The sequence below is a fragment of the Eumetopias jubatus genome, unplaced genomic scaffold (genome assembly GCF_037043125.1).
Source record: "Eumetopias jubatus isolate StellerSeaLion01/CBP00866 unplaced genomic scaffold, mEumJub1_p1.0 scaffold_9, whole genome shotgun sequence".
Taxonomy (NCBI): domain Eukaryota; kingdom Metazoa; phylum Chordata; class Mammalia; order Carnivora; family Otariidae; genus Eumetopias; species Eumetopias jubatus.
The window spans coordinates 75,482,601-75,501,785 of record NW_028274815.1 but is presented as its reverse complement, the minus strand read 5'-3'; the positions used below and the strand labels follow the sequence as shown (position 1 = coordinate 75,501,785).

General features: G+C 37.4%; 1 protein-coding gene across 6 annotated transcripts in view; it reads right to left on the bottom strand.

Annotated features, from left to right (window-relative positions):
* Window positions 1–19,185, bottom strand: part of PREPL (prolyl endopeptidase like) — an 81,329-nt gene that overhangs the window by 44,531 nt on the left and 17,613 nt on the right. For all 6 annotated transcript variants that reach the window (XR_015768963.1, XM_028103908.2, XM_028103906.2 and 3 more), the window contains 2 exons: window positions 8,151–8,367; window positions 7,337–7,522 (listed from right to left, as the gene is read on the bottom strand). Coding sequence is in view for 5 of the 6 variants with exons in the window: in XM_028103908.2 (XP_027959709.1) it covers window positions 7,337–7,522; window positions 8,151–8,367 (403 nt within the window). In the remaining variant the exon portion in view is untranslated. The remainder of the gene's footprint in view (window positions 1–7,336; window positions 7,523–8,150; window positions 8,368–19,185) is intronic.

The following is a 19,185-nucleotide window of genomic DNA, read 5'->3' as shown; positions in this document are numbered from 1 at the left end:
ATGGAAAAAAAGACAGTCTCTTCAACAAATAGTGTTGGGAAAACTGGACAGCCACATGCAGAAGAATGACTGGACTGGACCATTTCCTTACATCACACACAAAAATACTCAAAATGGATGAAAGACCTAAATGTGAGACAGGAGTCCATCAAAATCCTAGAGGAGAACACAGGCAGCAACCTCTTCGATCTCAGCCGTAGCACCTTCTTCCTAGAAACATCGCCAAAGGCAAGAGAAGCAAGGGCAAAAATGAACTATTGGGACTTCATCAAGATAAAAAGCTTTTGGGGCACCTGGGTGACTCATTCGTTAAGCATCTGCCTTCAGCTCAGGTCATGATCTGGGGTCCTGGGATCGAGCCCCACATTGGGCTCCCTGCTCAGCAAGGAGCCTGCTTCTCCCTCTCCCACTCCCCCTACTTGTGTTCTCTCTCTTGCTTTGTCTCTGTCAAATAAGTAAATAAAATCTTAAAAAAAAAGAGATAAAAAGCTTTTGCACAGCAAAGGAAACAATCAACAAAACCAAAAGACAACTGACAGAATGGGAGAAGATATTTGCAAATGACATATCAGATAAAGGGCTAGTATCCAAAATCTATAAAGAACTTATCAAACTCAACACCCAAAGAACAAATAATCCAATCAAGAAATGGGCAGAAGACATGAACATTATTCCAAAGAAGACATCCAAATGGCCAAAAGACACAAGAAAAAGTGCTCAACATCCCTGGGCATCGGCGAAATCCAAATCAAAACCTCAATGAGATACCACCTCACACCAGAATGGCTAAAATTAGTAAGTCAGGAAACGACAGATGTTGGTAAGGATGCGGAGAAAGGGGAACCCTCCTACACTGTTGGTGGGAATGCAAGCTGGTGTAGCCACTCTGGAAAAAAGTATGGAGGTTCCTCAAAAAGTTGAAAATGGAGCTACCGTATGACCCAACAATTGCACTACTGGGTATTTACCACAAAGATACAAATGTAGTGATCCGAAGGGCTATGTGCACCCCAATGTTTATAGCAGTAATGGCCACAATAGCCAAACTATGGAAAGAGCCTAGATGTCCATCAACAGATGAATGGATAAAGAAGATGTGGTGTATATATACAATGGAATACTATGCAGCCATCAAAAAACATGAAATCTTGCCACTTGCAAGGACAGAACTAGAGGATAGAACTAGAGGGTACTATGCTAAGCAAAATAAGTCAATCAGAGAAAGACATGTATCATATGATCTCACTGATATGAGGAATTCTTAATCTCAAGAAACAAACTGAGGGTTGCTGGAGTGGTGGGGGGGTGGGAGGGATGGGGTGGCTGGGGTGATAGACACTGGGGAGGGTATGTGCTATGGTGAGCCCTGTGAATTGTGTAAGACTGTTGAATCACAGAGCTGTACCTGTCAAACAAATACTACATTATATGTTTAAAAAAAAAAAGATGGAAGGGAAAAATGAAGGGGGGGAAATTGGAGGGAGAGACAAATCTTGAGACACTATGGACTCTGAGAAACAAACTGGGGGTTCTAGAGGGGCAGGGGATGGGGGGATGGGTTAGCCTGGGGATGGGTTAGCCTGGTGATGGGTATTAAAGAGGTCACGTATTGAATGGAGCACTGGGTGTTATATGCAAACAATCATGGAACACTACATCAAAAACTAATGATGTAACGTATGGTGATTAACATAATAAATTTTTTTTTTTAAAAGTTCATTAAAAAAGAGAAGAAAAAAAGAAAAAGAAGAACAAAATCTAAAACCAGCAGAAGGTGGAGCACCTGAGTGGCACAGTTGGTTGGGCATCCAACTCTTGGTTTCAGCTCAGGTGGTGATCTCAGGGTCGTGAGATTGAGCCCTGTGTCTGGTTCTGCACTCAGGGAGGAGTCTGTTTGAGACTCTCTCTCCCTCTCCCAAATAAATAAATCTTAAAAAAAAACCAACAAAAACCCAGCAGAATGAAGGAAATAATAAAAGATCAGAGCAGAAATAAGTGATATAGAAACTAAAAAACATAAAACAAAACAAAAAAACGCAATAGAAATAGGTCAATGAAATGAGGAGCTGGTTCTTTGGAAAAAAAAAATCAATAAAATTGATAAACCTCTAGCCAGACTTATCAAGAAAAAGAAAAAGGACCCAAATATATAAAATTACAAATGAAAGAGAAGAAATAGCAACAAACACCACAGAAATACAAACAATTATAAGAGATTATGAAAAATTATATGCCAACAAATTGGACAACCTAGAAGAAATGGACAATTCCTAGAAACAGATAACCTACCAAAACTGAAATAGAAAGAAATAAAAAATTCTAACAGACTGATAACCAGCAATGATACTGAATCAGTAATCAAAAAATGAACAAAGAAAAGTCCAGGACCAGAAGGCTTCACAGGTGAATTCTACCAAACATTTAAAGAGTTCGTATGTATTCTTCTCAAACTATTCCAAAAATTAGAAAAGGAAAACTTCCAAATTCATTCTATGAGGCCAGCATTACCCTGATACTAAAACCAGATAAAGACCCCACAAAAAAGGAGAACTACAGGTCAATATCTCTATTGAAAATATATGCAAAAACCTTCAACACAATACTAACAAACTGAATCCAACAACAGATTAAAAACATCATTTACCACAACCAAGTAGGATTTATTCCTGGGTTGCAAGGGCGGTTCAATATTCACAAATCAATCAACATGATACACCACATCAGGAAGAGAAAGAATAAGAACCATATTATCATTTCAGTAGATGCAGAAAACGTACTTGACAAAGGACAACATCCATTCATGATTAAAAAAAAAACAAAAAACAAAAAACCATCAACAAAGTAGGTTTAGAGGGAATATACCTCAGCATAATAGAGGCCAGTTAGGAAAAACCTACAGCTAACATCATCCTAAATGGGGAAAAACTGAGAGCCTTTCCCCTAAGGTCAGAAACAAGGCAAGTATGTCCACTCTCACCACTTTTATTCAGCAGAGTTCTGGAAGTCCTAGCCACAGCAATCAGACAACAAAAAGAAATAAAGCCATCTAAATTGGTAAGGAAGAAGTAAAATTTTCACTATTTGCAGATGACATGATAGTATAAATAGAAAATCTGAAAGATACCACCAAAAAACTGCTAGAACTGATAAATGAATTCAGTAAAGTTGCAGGATACAAAATCAATGTACAGAAATCTGTTGCATTTCTATACACAATAATGAAGAAGAGAAATTAAGAAAATCCCATTTACAATTATACCAAAAATAATAAGATACCTAGGAATAAACCTAAGCAAAAAGGTAAAAGACCTGTACTCTGAAAACTACAAAACACCAATGAAAGAAACTGGGGAGGACACAAATGGAAAGACATTTCATGCTCATGGATTGGAAGAAAAAACACTGTTGAAATATCTGGACTACCAAAGCAATCTACACATTTATTTATTTAAAGATTTATTTGAGAGAGAAAGAATGAGAGAGAGAGCACATGAGAGGGGGGAGGGTCAGAGGGAGAAGCAGACTCCCAGCCGAGCAGGGAGCCTGATGTGGGACTCGATCCAGGGACTCCAGGATCATGACCTGAGCTGAAGGCAGTTGCTTAACGAACTGAGCCACCCAGGCACCTGCAATCTACACATTTAATGCAATCCCTATCAAAATACCAACAGCATTTTTCACAGAACCAGAACAAACAATCCTAAAATTTGTATGGAACTACAAATGACCCCAAACAGCCAAAGCAATCTTGAAAAAGCAAAGCAAAGCTGAAGGCATCACAATTCTGGACTTCAAGTTACACCACAAAGCTGCAATGATCAAAACAGTATGGTATCGGCACAAAAATAGACATGTAGATCAAAAGAACGGAATAGAATCCAGAAATAAACCCACAACTATATGGTCAATTAATCTCTGACAAAGCAGGAAAGAATATCCAATAGGAAAAAGACAGTCTCTTGACTTCAACAAATGGTGCTGGGAAAACTGGATAGCCACATGCAAAAGAATAAAACTGGACCACTTTCATACACCACACAGAAACAGAAACTCAAAATGGAGTAAAGACCTCAATGTGAGACCTGAAACCATGAAAATTCTAGAAGAGAGCACAGGCAGTATCGGTCATAGCAACGTTATTCTAGATACGTCCCCCCTAGTCTAGATACATGCCTAAGGCAAGGGAAACAAAAGCAAAAATAAACTATTGGGACTACATCAAAATAAAAAGTTCTGCACAGCAAAGGAAACAACAAAACTAAAAGGCAACCTACAGAATGGAAGAAGATATTTGTAAATGACATATCCAATAAAGGGCAATATCTAAAATATATAACTTATAGAACTCAACCCCCCCAAAACAATCAAATTAAAAAAATGGGCAGAAGACATGAGCAGACATTTCTTAAAGAAGACATGGCCAACAAACATGTGAAAAGATGCTCATTTTCACTTATCAAAACTATGATGAGATACCACCTCACACCTGTCAGAATGGCTTAAATAAAAAACACAAGAAACAGCAGGTATTGGCAAGGATGTGGAGAAAAAGGAACCTACCCTCTTGCACTGTTGATAGGAATGTAAACTGGTGCAGCCACTGTGGAAGACAGTATGGAGGTTCCTCAAAAAATTAAAAACCGAATAACCCTACTATTAAGCAATCTCACTACTGGGTATTGACCCAAAGAATACAAAAATACTAATTCAAAGAAATACATGCACCCCTATTTTTTTTTAAGATTTTATTTATTTGACAGAGACAGAGATAGCGAGAGCAGGAACACAAGCAAGGGGAGTGGGAGAGGGAGAAGCAGGCTTCCTGCCGAGCAGGGAGCCCAATGCGGGGCTCTATCCCTGGACCCTGGGATCATGACCTGAGCCGAAGGCAGATGCTTCACGACTGAGCCACCCAGGCGCCCCTGCTCTCCTATGTTTATCACAGTATTGTATAGCCAAATTATGGAAACAGCCCAAGTGTCCACTGACAGATGAATAAAGATGTGGTGTGTAGACACACACACACAGGAATATTATTCAGCCACAAAAAAGAATGAAATCTTGCCATTTACAATGACATGGATGGAGCTAGAGAGTATTACGCTAAGTTAAATTAGTCAGAGAAAAACACCAATGATTTCCCTCATATGTGGAATTTAAGAAAGAAAAGGAGCAAAGGAAGAAAAAAAAAGACAAAGCAAGAGACTATATAGAGTATTGGCAGTTACCAGAAGGGAGGTGGGTTGGAGTGGTGGGTGAAACAGATGACAGCGATTAAGGAGTGCGCTCATCCTGATGAGCACCAGGTGATTAAAATAAAAACTAAAAAAAGACGATGTTTGTTGCAATGGCAGTTAAGACCACAGGAACTGAGGCATTATCTTTAAACTAGGAACACTTAAAAAATGCAAAAGGTCATATTTAGTGAGAAGTCAAATTTTATTTATTTTTTTAAAGATTTTATTTATTTATTTGACAGAGAGACAGCGAGAGAGGGAACACAAGCAGGGGGAGTGGGAGAGGGAGAAGCAGGCTTCCCGCCGAGCAGGAAGCCCGATGCGGGGCTCGATCCCAGAATGACCTGAGCCGAAGGCAGATGCTTAACGACTAAGCCACCCAGGCGCCCCGAGAAGTCAAATTTTATTATAGTAAAAACTCTCATAACATCCCAATTGTCTTGACATACAATTTTGCTGTAAGAAATGCACTGCTAGAAATTATACATTCTCTCTCATCCCTATTCAAGATGGGATTTCCCTTTCTTCAATTTCCCAATTGAAGATGTATGGTTTTGGCATCAATTAGCAAGTAAAAAGAAACTTTGAATCCAGTAGATGAAGGCAATAAGAAAATCACTAAGTTTAAATCACCATTTTTATTTTAAGGACACCTACATAGTCCTCTAAAATACAAGATGTTCTATTTGATAATTTGATTTTAGGGAGTAGCTGGAAAATGTTTTAGGAACCTTGGTATTGCTTATGTATACCATAACAAACTTGAAGCTAATTTCCTTGCGCCTCATCATCAAAGCAAGCTTTGGTGGAGCCTAAAATGGCCGCCAGATAACCTCATGAAGTATAATTCGACTCAACTCATTTCTATGCCCCAAAACTTCAAATGTTCCTCTTCATAATTTATGCATAAGTTTCTCATTTGAAAGTCAAAGAACGTCAAATCATAGCTTCATCCTACATACGTTTATTGTGTTTCAATAAAACAGAATTATTAGCAGTTTCCTGAACATTTTCTGAACTTCTCCAGCTTAGAGCTTTATTTGATGGACTTTCTCATCCTATAATACCATTTCCCTCCCTGTCAGAATTCTATCTATCCTCTTAAGTTTATCTCAAAATCTGCTTCCCCTACACGGGCTTTCCTGGGCCACTTACATAAGCCCATTGTATATTTAATCTTTGTGTACAGAAATTCAATAAACATCCAGTGAATTTACTGGAAGTGCATTTTAGGAGACTATGACAATAATGCAATTAGGGAGGTATAAGTGGTCAACTGGCTTAACAATTTTTTCCCTATCAAGTAAAATGGAGGCCTTTCCCCTTCCCTTCAGCACCTGTTATCTGACCTACATGTTAATGCTGCTTTAACACTGGGCAATAAGGTTGGCACTCACCAATTTTAACAAGTTCACTTGTGGAGGCAGATTATCTTTCCTGGCAGCCGTGGGCAATACCAGCAACTCAGCCTGCCAGGCAAATGTGCCACCATCATGGCTGTGCTGCCGTGGAGACCACTGCCACTCCCTTCCCCCAAACCCCAGCAGGTTAAGAAAATTGGCAAGAAGATGGTGCAGACATAATGGCAGAAATACAGCAGGCACATCCCTATTCGGGGTGTGGGCCACTCCCTTCCCCCAAACCCCAGCAGGTTAAGAAAACTGGCAAGAAGATGGTGCAGACATAATGGCAGAAATACAGCAGGCACATCCCTCTTCGGGGTGTGGGATGGGAGCAGCAAGCAGTGGTTGGTTAGGCACTAGCTGGCAAGCTGGCCCAAGCTACCAGCATACCTAAAGTTGTAGAGATGTATGATACATAGAGATATGTAGAAAGAGAAATATGACGACACTGACCTCTACTTCTGAAGTTCATGCTACAAGACAGTATTTTAAGTAAAACTTTATTAAAATCAAGGTCCGCTAAATAATTCTAAAATAAACCTCCTAAACATGAAAAAACCCAATATGCTATATTTCATTTAAATTAAATTTCTTTTAAGAAAAAGTACATTGCTACTATTCAAAATTTGATGTTCTGTTAAACTAAACTGTATGGATTTTGATTAACAGCATCGTCTTTTTGAAAATTAAACATACCTTTAGGGACCGAACTGAATCATCAGCCAGACCAATCACATTAACGTAAAGTAGATTGCTGTGCTTCAGGAACAGAACGCAGTGATCCTTAAACATGTCCAAGTCTACGACTTTGGTATTTCTCTTCATTGTGAAAAATAAATCCCAGTTCATAATAGCAGGGGTATCAGCTGCTGTTCTCATGAGCTGTGTGGAACAAAGTCAGAAGAGATCTAGGTAACAAAACATGCTAACTTTCTAGCATCCAGAAAACTAGACCATATTAATCTTCACTGTTTTATGAAGAGCCAAAGCAACGAGCTTGCAACAGGGCTGCAGTGTGACCATCATCATATGAACGAGCCCAGGCTAGCCTGCCATGTGGTGAGACAGCATGGCCTAGTGCTTACCTTACAGCAAACCAATGAATGTTTGAATGAAGGCATTTGAGAAACAGCTAACTAGGGATGCACTGGGAAGCCTAGCTGGGACCAGCAGAACTGCCTAGATGAGATCAATCCAAATTGCTAAAACTTATAAAATCATGAGTTTATAAAAGTTTATTCTTTCAAATCATTAAGTTTGGCTTTGATAACTGGTAAGAACAGGATAAAGTATGTTTCATTTACTAACCTTTTAGGCACAATTACAATATGTACAGGCATTATATCTAAGGGAAGAGAAATGGGATTGGTTATCAATAGGAAGGTAGCATCAATTTCTACACGTAACCAAAAGCCTACAAAACAGTTAACTCCTAGAGCAAGAAATATTGTTGATGGAAGTGTGACACTTTTTAACAGTTCAAATGGGTATACAGAGAATCCAGGATTACCTTGAATTCTGTAGGCTCGCCAACATTAGTGAGAATGTATAATTCATCATCTCTGTGTTCAACGTAGTAAAGGACTCCATGTATTCGCTTCTGGATAAGTACTGGTGGGTCCCAAGGGCTTAGGCCATCTATCAACCACACTTCAGAAGTAGTCTTGTTCATAATATTTATAGTAAGGAAACGACTGTCTTTTGTAAGATATAGGAAAACAAAATAGCTGCACGTGCATGCGCGCACACAGAGAGAGAGAGAGAGAGAGAGAGAAGAAATCCAGTAAATTTCAAAGGCATGCTACCTTAAAGACAGCATCTCACTGCCTGCTGTACATATGTTGCTTTATAATGCAGACAGAAAATAAAAACTCCTTAGTGAATACTGCTTATTTAAAAAACTGGATATTATTTTTCTCATTTCCCCCACAAAGATATTTAAAATCATTTTTCTCTTAACATTTTATCATGAACATTTTTCAAACCTACAGAAAAGTTGAAAATGTCAGGTGAATACCCATATACCCACCACTGAGATTCAATTATTACCAACATTTTGTTATATTTCCTTAATCACATCTGTGTACCTATCAATCCATCTTTTTCTGAATGCATTTTAATGTAAACTATAAACATCATCTAACTCCCAATCACATTAATAGATTATAGGACTTTTTGCTGGAAAGAGGAAATAAACTTCCTAGAGGAGATATGTAATTGTAGGGAAGGAGAGAGACAGAGTTTACTTTGTTCTTCCTCTGCATGCACTTTGGCTTTTTTCCCCCCTCCCAGTTTTTACAACAAAACAAAATAGAAATAACAAAAACAGAAATAGGAAGAAAAGCCCTTGCAACTCAACACATTTAAAAAATTAATAACTATTTTAATTTTTTCTATTTTTCCTTCCCAAGTTTATTTATATTTCATGCATTTGTTTTTAAATTAATTTTTTTAACTATTAAAGTACAGTTGATATATAATGTTCTATAAGTTCAGGTATACAATAGTGATTAGACAACTTTATACATTACTCAATGTTCATCACATGTGGTTACCATTTGTTACCATACAACATGATTACAATATTATTGAGTATATTCCTTATGCTGTACTTTTCATCTCCATGACTTATTTTACTCATGCATGTCTTTAAACTGAAATAAAATATAAATGCAATTCTGTATTCTGCATTTGTGACTTCACAGTATCCGCATCTCTGCCCAAATTAATTCGTCTTTATGATCATTATCTTTAATGGCTACCTAATAACCTATCAGGTTGCATTATAATTCTTAAAACTAGATTTTAATGTTTCATAGCAATAAAGAACATAACCAGAGAATATATTCATGAAGACAGTTCTTCCTCCCTGACCTTTACAGTTATTTCCCTAACACAAATTCTTAGGAATGGAAATACTAATTTAATGATAAACAGTATTTTTAATGACTCTTAATACATATAATCAGATAATATCCCAAGAACCTTATATTAATTCACTGGATGGGTTTAAATGTTACATTTACATATTTCCTTATTATAAAAGTAATCCATACTGAAAATACTGAAAATACAAAGAAGGATGATAACCCTGGATCTCACCACATAGAGATAAGCATGGCTAATATTTTGGTTAAGATTCCTACTGTACTGGACATTACCATGTTTGACAATTTTATTTCCTCTGTGACATCTTTTTTTTTTTTTAAAGATTTTATTTGACAGAGAGCAAGAGCAGGAACACAAGCAAGGGGAGTGGGAGAGGGAGAAGCAGGCTTCCCGTGGAGCAGGGAGCCCGATGCGGGGCTCGATCCCAGGACCCTGAGAGCATGATCTGAGCCGAAGGCAGACGCTTAACGACTGAGCCACCCAGGCGCCCCTATTCTGTGACATGTCTTTGTCCATTTTAAACTTGGGACGTAGTTAAAATTATTAGCCTATAAACATCTCTTCATAAATTAAGGATATTAACTTGTCCTTTTGCTGAAAATCTCACAACCCTGAGATCATAACCTGAGCTGAAATCAAGAGTGATAACACTCAAATGACTGACCACCCAGGTTCCCACAGCATTAAAAAATAATACCCATTCAGGGGCACCTGGATGGCTTGATTGGTTAAGTGTCTGACTCTTCATTTCCACTCAGGTCATGACCTCAAGTTCCTGGGATCAAGCCCTATGTGAGGCTCTGCACTCAGTGGAGAGTCTGCTTCTCTCCCTCTCCCGGGACCCCTCCCCATACCTGTGCACCTGCGTGTTCGCTCTCAGAAATAAATAAATCTTTAAAAAAATAATACCCATTCATTTTTCATTAATCTGTGATGCCTCTTTTATCATTTAAGTTTTAGAGTTATCTATTCTGGTCTCTATTATCTGTCAATTTGTATTAACTATTATAGATTCATGTGTTTTAATACATGGTATGGTTGTAGGTCAAGTCCCTTACTCTCGTTTGCTCTTTATTTTCAACACTGTCTTTACTATTTTCAATACTTTTTATCTATTTATTTTTGTTTGATGATGACACAGGTAATCAAAAGATAAGTTACTTGGTCAATTACTTGGCAGATATGTGGTTACAGGAAATGTCAAAATACAACTGGCTTTACAGGACAAATTTTCTTAGAAAGAGAAGACAAGTCATGGTAACCACAAAGCATAAGCCTACAGAAAACATACAAAAGATAAAGAGAACAGCACTGTGGAAAAAACCTAAGCACAAAGGAAGATAGCAAGAGAGGAAGAAAGGAACATGGGAACTACAAAATAGCTAAAAACCATTAATAAGATGGCATTAGTAAGTTCTTACCCATAATTACTCCAAATGTAAATGGATTAAATTCCCAATCAAATGGCAGAGTGGCTGAATGGACAGACAAAAAGGCCCAACTGTATGCTACCACTAAGACACTCACTTCAGCTTCAAGGACACACAGTGGCTCAAGATGAGGGGATGTAAAAAGAAATTTCATGCAAGTGGAAACCAATAGAGAGCAGGAGTAGCTATACTAATGTAAGTGAAAATACACTTTAACTCAAAAGCTGTAACACGAGATAAAGAAGGCCATTATATAACAGTAAAGAAGTCAGTTCATCAAGAGGATATAACAGTTGTAAATATATAGACATACCTTGGAGATATGGGTAGGTTAAGAACCACTGCCAAAAGTGAGTCAAATGAATTTTTTGGTTTCCTAGTGCAAATAAGTTATGTTTACACTATACTGTCAACTGTTAAGTATGCAACAGCATTATGTCTAAAACCACAATGTATATATGTTAATAAAAAATATTTATTGCTAAAAATGCTAATCATTATCTAAACTTTCAGGGAGTGGTAATCACTAATCACAGATCACCATAAACAAATAATAATGAAAAGGTCTGAAATATTGTGATAACTACCAAAAAGTGACAGAGACATGAAGCAAGCAAGTGCTGTTGAAAAAATGGTGCCAACAGACTTGCGCAACACAGGATTGCCACAAAAAAAGCAGTTTGTGAAGTGCAATAAAACAAGGTATGACTATATGCACTCGACATCAGAGGACCTAAATGGATTAAGCAAATACCAATAGATCTGAAGGGAAAAATAGACAACAATACGATAATAGTAGGGGAATTTAATACCCCACTTTCAACAATGGAAAGATCATCCAGGCAGAAAATCAGTAAGAAAATGTTGGACTTGGACTACATATACTTTAGACAAAGTGGTTGTAAACAGACATATGCCGACCAATCAACCAGCAGCTGAATACATTCTTCTCAAGTGCACAAGGAATATTCTCCAGTATAGATCATGTTAGGTCACAAAGCAAGTATTAGCAAATTAAAGAAGACTGAAACCATACCAAGTATCTTTTCCAACCACGATAGTAATCAATTAAAGGAAAACTGGAAAATTCACAAATATATGGAAATTAAACAGTACGCCACTAAATAAGCAATGGGTCAAAGTAATAAAAACTGAAATAAAAAATATCTTGAAACAAATGAAAATAGAAATACAACATACCAAAACTTATAGGATACAGCAAAAGTACTTCTAAGAGGGAAGTTTGTGATAAATGCCTACATTAAGAAATACCTTGGGGTGCCTGGGTGGTGCAGTGGGTTAAGCCTCTGACTTTTGGTTTCAGCTCAGGTCGTGATCTCAGGATTCTGAGACTGAGCTCTGTGCTCAGCATGGAGTCTGCTTAAGTTCCTCTCTCCCTCTGCCCTTTCCCACCACACTCCTTCTCTCTCAAATACATAAATAAATCTTTAAAAAAAAATTTTTTTTTTTCCCAAATAGGGGTGCCTGGCTGGCCTGGTTGGTAGTATGCAATTCTTGATCTCAGGGTGGTGAGTTCAAGCCCCACCTTGGGTATGGAGCCTACTTTAAAAAAAAAGGAAAGAAAAAAAAAACTATCTCAAATAAACGACCTAACATCATGCCTCCAGAAATTAGAAAAAGAAACATAATAAAAAAAAGTAAAAAAAAAGAAATTAGAAAAGAAAAAAAATAAGCCCAATGTTAGCAGAAGAAAGGAAATTGTAACAAAGATCAGAGAAGAAATAAATTAAAAAGACTGGAAAAACAACAGAAAAGATCAACAAAACTAAGAGCTGCTTTCTGAAAAGATAAAACTGACAAACTTTTAGCTACACTAAGAAAAAAAGACTCAAAATCAGAAAAGAAAGAGGACACATTACAACTGATACTATAGAAATAAAAAGGAGTATAAGACTACCGTGAACAATTATATGCCAACAAATAACCTAGAAAAAAATGAATAAATTCCTAGAAACATACAACCTACCAAAACCAAATCATGAAGAAATAGAAAATCTGAACAGACCAATAAAGAGTAAGGAGCCTGAAGTGGTAATCAAAAATTTCCCAGCAAGGAAAAGCCCAGAACCAGATGGACTCACAGGTGAAATCTACCAAACATTTAAAGAATTAGCACCAATCCTTCTCAAACTCTTCCAAAAAAAATTGAAGAAAAGGAAACACTTCCAAACTCATTTTATCAGGCCAGTATTACACAGTACAAAAGCCAGACAAGGACACTTAAGAAAACTATCCAATATCCCTGGTGAATATAGATACAAAAATACTCAACAAAATGCTAGCAAACCTAATTCAAGAGCATGCTGAAAAGATTATTCATCATGCTAAAGTAAGATTAATCCTTGAGATATAACAATGGTTCAACATATGCAAATCAATGAATGTGATACATTAATAGAATGAAAGATAAAAATCACATGATCTCAATAAATACAGAAAAAACATTTGACAAAATTCAAAATCCATTCCTGATACAGATTCTCTCAACAATTGGATATGGAATGACTAATACTCAACATTATAAAGGCCATATATGACAAGTCCATAGGTAACATCATATTCAATGGTAAAAAGCTGAAAAGTTTTCCTCTAATATAGTAACAACACAAGGATGACCACTCTCACTACTTCTAACGAACACAGTACTGGCAATCAAGTAAGAAAAAGAAATAAGAAGCATCCAAATCAGCAAGGATTTGCAGGTGATATGACTTTACATACAAAAAAACCTTAAAGATTCTGCTGTAGAACTAATAAACGAATTCAGTTCAGGATGTAAAATCAACATCCAGAAATCAGTTGTGTTTTGACACACTAACAATGAAATATCTGAAAAACACACAAAACACCGCCATTTAATATAGCATCAAAAACAAATACTTAGTAAAAAATTTAACCAAGGAAGGAAAAGACCTATACACTGAAAACTTAAGACTTTGATGAAAAAAAATAAAGAGGACACAAATAAATGGAAAGATATGCCATATTCATGATTTGGAAGAATGAGTATCATTAAAATGTCCACACTACCCAAAGCCATCTATACATTGAAAGCAATCCCTATCAAAATTCCAATGGCATTTTTTATAGAAAGAGAAAAAAAATCCCAAAATTTGTATAGAACCACAAAAGATCTCGAACAGCCAAAGCAACCCTGAGAAAGAAGTAAAAGGCATCACACTTTCTGATCTCAAACTGTATTACGAAGCTATAATAATCATAACAATATTGTACTGACATAAAAACACACTTGGGGGGGTGCCTGGGTGGCTCAGTTGGTTGAATGTCTGACTCTTGGTTTCAGTTCGGGTCATAATCTCAAGGTCATAAAATTGGGCCCCATGTCAGGCTCTGTGCTTGGTGGGGAGTCTGCCTGAGATTCTCTCTCTTCTCGCCCTCTGCCCCCCTCCCTCCTGCTCATGCTGTCAAATAAATAAATAAATGTTAAAAAAAATAGACACTTGGACCTACTTGAAACAGAACAGAGAGCACAGAAAGAAACCCTTGAATATACGCTCGACTAATATTGGATAAGGGAGCCAAGAATACTCAAAAGGGAACAGAAAATGTCTTCAATAAATTGTGTGGGAAAACTGGATAATCACATGCTCTTGAAACTGCTATGCTAATAAAATTGGACCCCTATCTTAACTCTACTCACAAAAATTAACTTGAAATGGATTAAAGACTTTATTTTATTTATTTGACAGAGAGAGAGACACAGCGAGAGAGGGAACACAAGCAGGGGGAGTGGGAGAAGGAGAAGCAGGCTTCCTGCTGAGCAGGGAGCCCAATGTGGGGCTCGATCCCAGGACCCTGGGATCATGACTTGAGCCGAAGGCAGATGCTTAACGACTGAGCCACCCAGGCGCCCTGGATTAAAGACTTTGAACATAAGACCTGAAAATATGAAACTCCTAGAGGAAAACATAGGGAAAAAGTTCCTTGAGATAGATGTCTTGGTGATGATTTTTTTTTATGACACCAGAAGTAGACACAAATAGATAAATTAAGTGGGACTACATCAAACTAAAAAGTTTCTACATAGCAAAAGAAACAATCAACAAAGTGAAAAGGCAACCTATGAAGTGGGATAAAGTATTTGCAAACCATATATATATTTGATAAAAGGTTAACATCCAAAATATATAAGGAACTCCTATAACTCAAAAGCAAAAAAAAAAAAAAAAAAGTTTTAAAAATGGGCAGGAGACCTGAACAGACATTTTTCCGAAGACATACAAATGACCAACAGATACATGAAAAGATGTTCAACATCACTAATCATCAGGGAAATGCAAATCAAAATCACAATATCACTTCACATACGTTAGAATTATCAAAAAGACAAGTGGTTAAGTGGTAACTGATGTTAGTGAGGATGAGGAGAAAAGGAAATCCTTGTGTACTGTTGGTGAGAATGTAAACTGATACAGCTATCATGGGAAAAAAAAGGAAAGTTCCCCAAAAAATTAAAAAAGGAGAGGCACCTGTATGGCTCAGTTGGTTAGGCATCTGACTTGGTTTCGGCTTAGGTCATGATCTTGGAGTCATGGGATTGAGTCCCATGTTGGGCTCTGTGCTCAGTGTGAGTCTGGTTGGGTTTCTCTCCCTCTCTGCTCCTCATCCTGCTCTCATGCAAATTCTCTTAAGTAAATATAATCTTAAAAACATTAAAAAAGGAACTACCAAACTACCACATGATTCAACAACCCCACTTCTGGGTATTATCTAAAGGAAATGGAGTCTGGGTCACAAAGATATCTACACTCCCAAGTTTACTGTAGTATTAACAATAGCCAAGATATGGAAACAACCTAAGTGTCCACTGATGGATGAATAAAGAATACACACACACACACACACACACACACACACTGTGTAGTATTATTCAGCCATGACAAAAGGGAAATCTTGTCATTTGCAACAACATGGATCAGCCTTGAGGGCATTATGCTAGTAAGTCAGATAGAAAAAAACAAATATCCTATGACATCACATATATGTGGAATCTACAAAAGCCAAACTCAGAGAAACAGAGCAGTAGAATGCCGGCCAGGAACTGAGAGCTAGGTGAAATGGGGAGATAATGGAGAAAGGGTACATGCCTTCAGTTATTTATCTATTTGAGAGGGAGGGAGGAGGGATAGGGCCAGAGGGAGAGGGAGAGAATCTTAGGCAGGCTCCATGTCCAGCGCAGAGCCCAGCGTGGTGCCCAACGCGGGGCTTGATCTCACAACCCAGAGATCATAACCTGAGCAGAAACCAAGAGTTGGATGCTTAATGGACTGGGCCACACAGGCACCCCCATATCTTTAGTTATATAAGATGAATAAGCTCTGGGGATCGATGTCCAGCATGGTAACTATAGAGTTAGCAACACAGTATTATATACTCGAAAGTAGCCAAGACAGATTTTAAATGTTCCTACCATACATAAAAAAAGTGGTAATCTGTGAGGTGATTGAGATATTAACTACCTCTCTTGTGTTAATCATTTTGTGATAGGTATAATGTATCAAATCACCACATATACTTTCAACTTGTTATATATATTTATATCTCAAAAAAGCTGGAAAAAAAAAGTAAATCTTAAAAAAAGACATGTGTACATTAACAAAAAACGTTACAGAATGATACCAAAGTACTTTCAATTCAAAAAGAGAGAAGACAAGGAATGTAAAGAACTAAGGCCAATCCATTTTCCCATTTATTTCTATTGATATTTATTTTTAAACTTAAAATGTACTTTACCTCTGATTATGAAAATAATTGCTTACTATGAAAAATAAGTTGACATACTATTCATTTTTTTCACCTACCACAATATTTTTCTATTAGTTTTAATTTATGATTTAGTAGCAACATATACTTTTTTTTTTGAGTACAGGTGATGCACGTTACATTAGTTTCAGGTGTACAACATAGTAATTTGACAAGTTTGTATGTTATGCTATGCTTACCACAAGGCAACATACACTTTAACCAACTGAGCCACCCAGGCGCCCGGCAACATACACTTTAAATTCTGCTATATATTGCTAAGAATTCAATGGTTAAAAGTTAGTCACAGTCAACACTGGACTAGGGTTTTAGCTTGAAAGAGAGAAATTGACTTAAGTGCACCATTTACTCAATTAATAGGCTAGATGAATGGCAATTAATACAGGCCTGGTACCCTAGTTATCAATAAAGACACGAAAGTGATTAAGTCTCTGCTCATAATCTAGCAGTTCTAGGTTGTCTTATGAATTTACCTGTAGGGACCATGCTGTAATGCACAAAATCAATTTCAATTTTAATAAGCAAACATGTCTTTTTATTAATTACACTGGTTGCAACCATTATGCCTACATGGGTAGCAAACTCTAATTTTCCCATTCTGCAGTATTATTGGATATGTAAGTGAGGAGTCTGAAATGATTTGCAAGGATTTTTAATTTGCATAAATATATTTAAAGATAGGTATACTCAAAAGTATGAAAGGAACATAGAAACACAAAATAAACTCAGAAAGACTTTTGGAATCAACATGTGAGTGTCATTATCTAAATTCTAAAGCATTACCTAGGTAAAGCATTACCAAGGACACAGAAACTGAACAAGAAATGGCTTGTCCAAGATCAAACAATCTGTAGAAGAAATAAGACTAGAACCGTCTGCCACATAGAGGAAAAGGGGCCATTCCAGGCTAATTCCATTTCTCACACAAGAATTTAGGTTCTATTGAAAAGGAAGAGCAGAATCAAGTGCTAAAAGATGCAAGTGTCTGTTTTCTAATCAACGGTATGATTTCATGTAAATCTTTAACTGTTCTAGATTTCAAAAGACTGATTGCTAAAAGAAGTCAAAGGTCTGGGGTGCCTGGGTGGCTCAGTTGTTAAGCGTCTGCCTTCGGCTCAGGTCATGGTCCCAGGGTCCTGGGATCGAGCCCCGCATCGGGCTCCCTGCTCTGCTTCTCCCCTCCCACTCCCCCTGCTTGTGTTCCCTCTCTGTCTTTCTTTCTCTCTGTCAAATAAATGAAATCTTAAAAAAAAAAAAAAAAAAAAAATCAAAGGTCTATCTCTAAAATTCCTTTTACTTGAAATTTCTAAGATGTTAAGTGTTTGGTGCAGCTTAATATATTCAATGTTACCCTGAGTTGTCCTCACTGGGATCTTTGGGGTTTAGACCTCCAGCCTTCAATGACCAGGTCAGTTTCAGTAATCTCCCACGGGCTTTTCTAATTTAGCCCTGTTCTGGCTTCTAGTGATAGAACCAAACTGTAAATCATATAGTGAATAGTATTTGTACCAGTAATGGTTTTTTTTTTTTTTAAAGATTTTATTTATTTATTTGAGAGAGAGAGAATGAGAGATAGAGAGCACGAGAGGGAAGACGGTCAGAGGGAGAAGCTGACTCCCCGCTGAGCAGGGAGCCCGATGTGGGACTCGATCCTGGGACTCCAGGATCATGACCTGAGCCGAAGGCAGTCGCTTAACCAACTGAGCCACCCAGGCACCCTACCATAATGGTTTTTGATGGTGGGGAGGGAGGTGGTGTTTTTCAGTGACTTAAAAGGCAGGTCTCCTAATTCTGTTCCGATCTTTCCCTTTAGAATCTTTGTAATTCTGCTCTCCCTAGAATGTGTGAATTAAATGGCCCTGGAAATATCTGAAAATGGAAGAATATATATTTAAAACGTATCACTCTTTAAGAATAGTGGAGAGGCATTTTCCTTGAATGTGATTTTTAGAGGCATTCTAGTATCAAAACAAAAAGCTACCTTTGAACGACCAAATTTACTCAAACACTGGAAACAAAGCAGATAAAGAACCTGCCTCACAAGGGTTCTTTTCACACACATTTATGACAATACCTTTTTAAAAATCAGGTACCCCAAACTGGGCCACCAGAGGCAGGTAAATGGAAATTACACACTTTGGTGAACTTTACTTATGAGAACAGAAAACTAAACCCTGAGGATCAAAGCAAACGCGGTAAAGAAGCAGCTCTGTGTTTCAGAAGTTCTCTGAAGACCTTCACTCCCTTTTCTCTCTAGGTATGCTACTCTTCCCTTTGGTCCTCCCCTCTGGATTTGGGGATTATAAAGTGTTAAGAATTTACAAACTAGTTTGTTGTAGATCAGGGTTCTGAATGTCAAATGAGGCATAACCATAACTGGTTAGTTCCTTATGGAGCAGGAAAGTATGTACAAGCCAAACA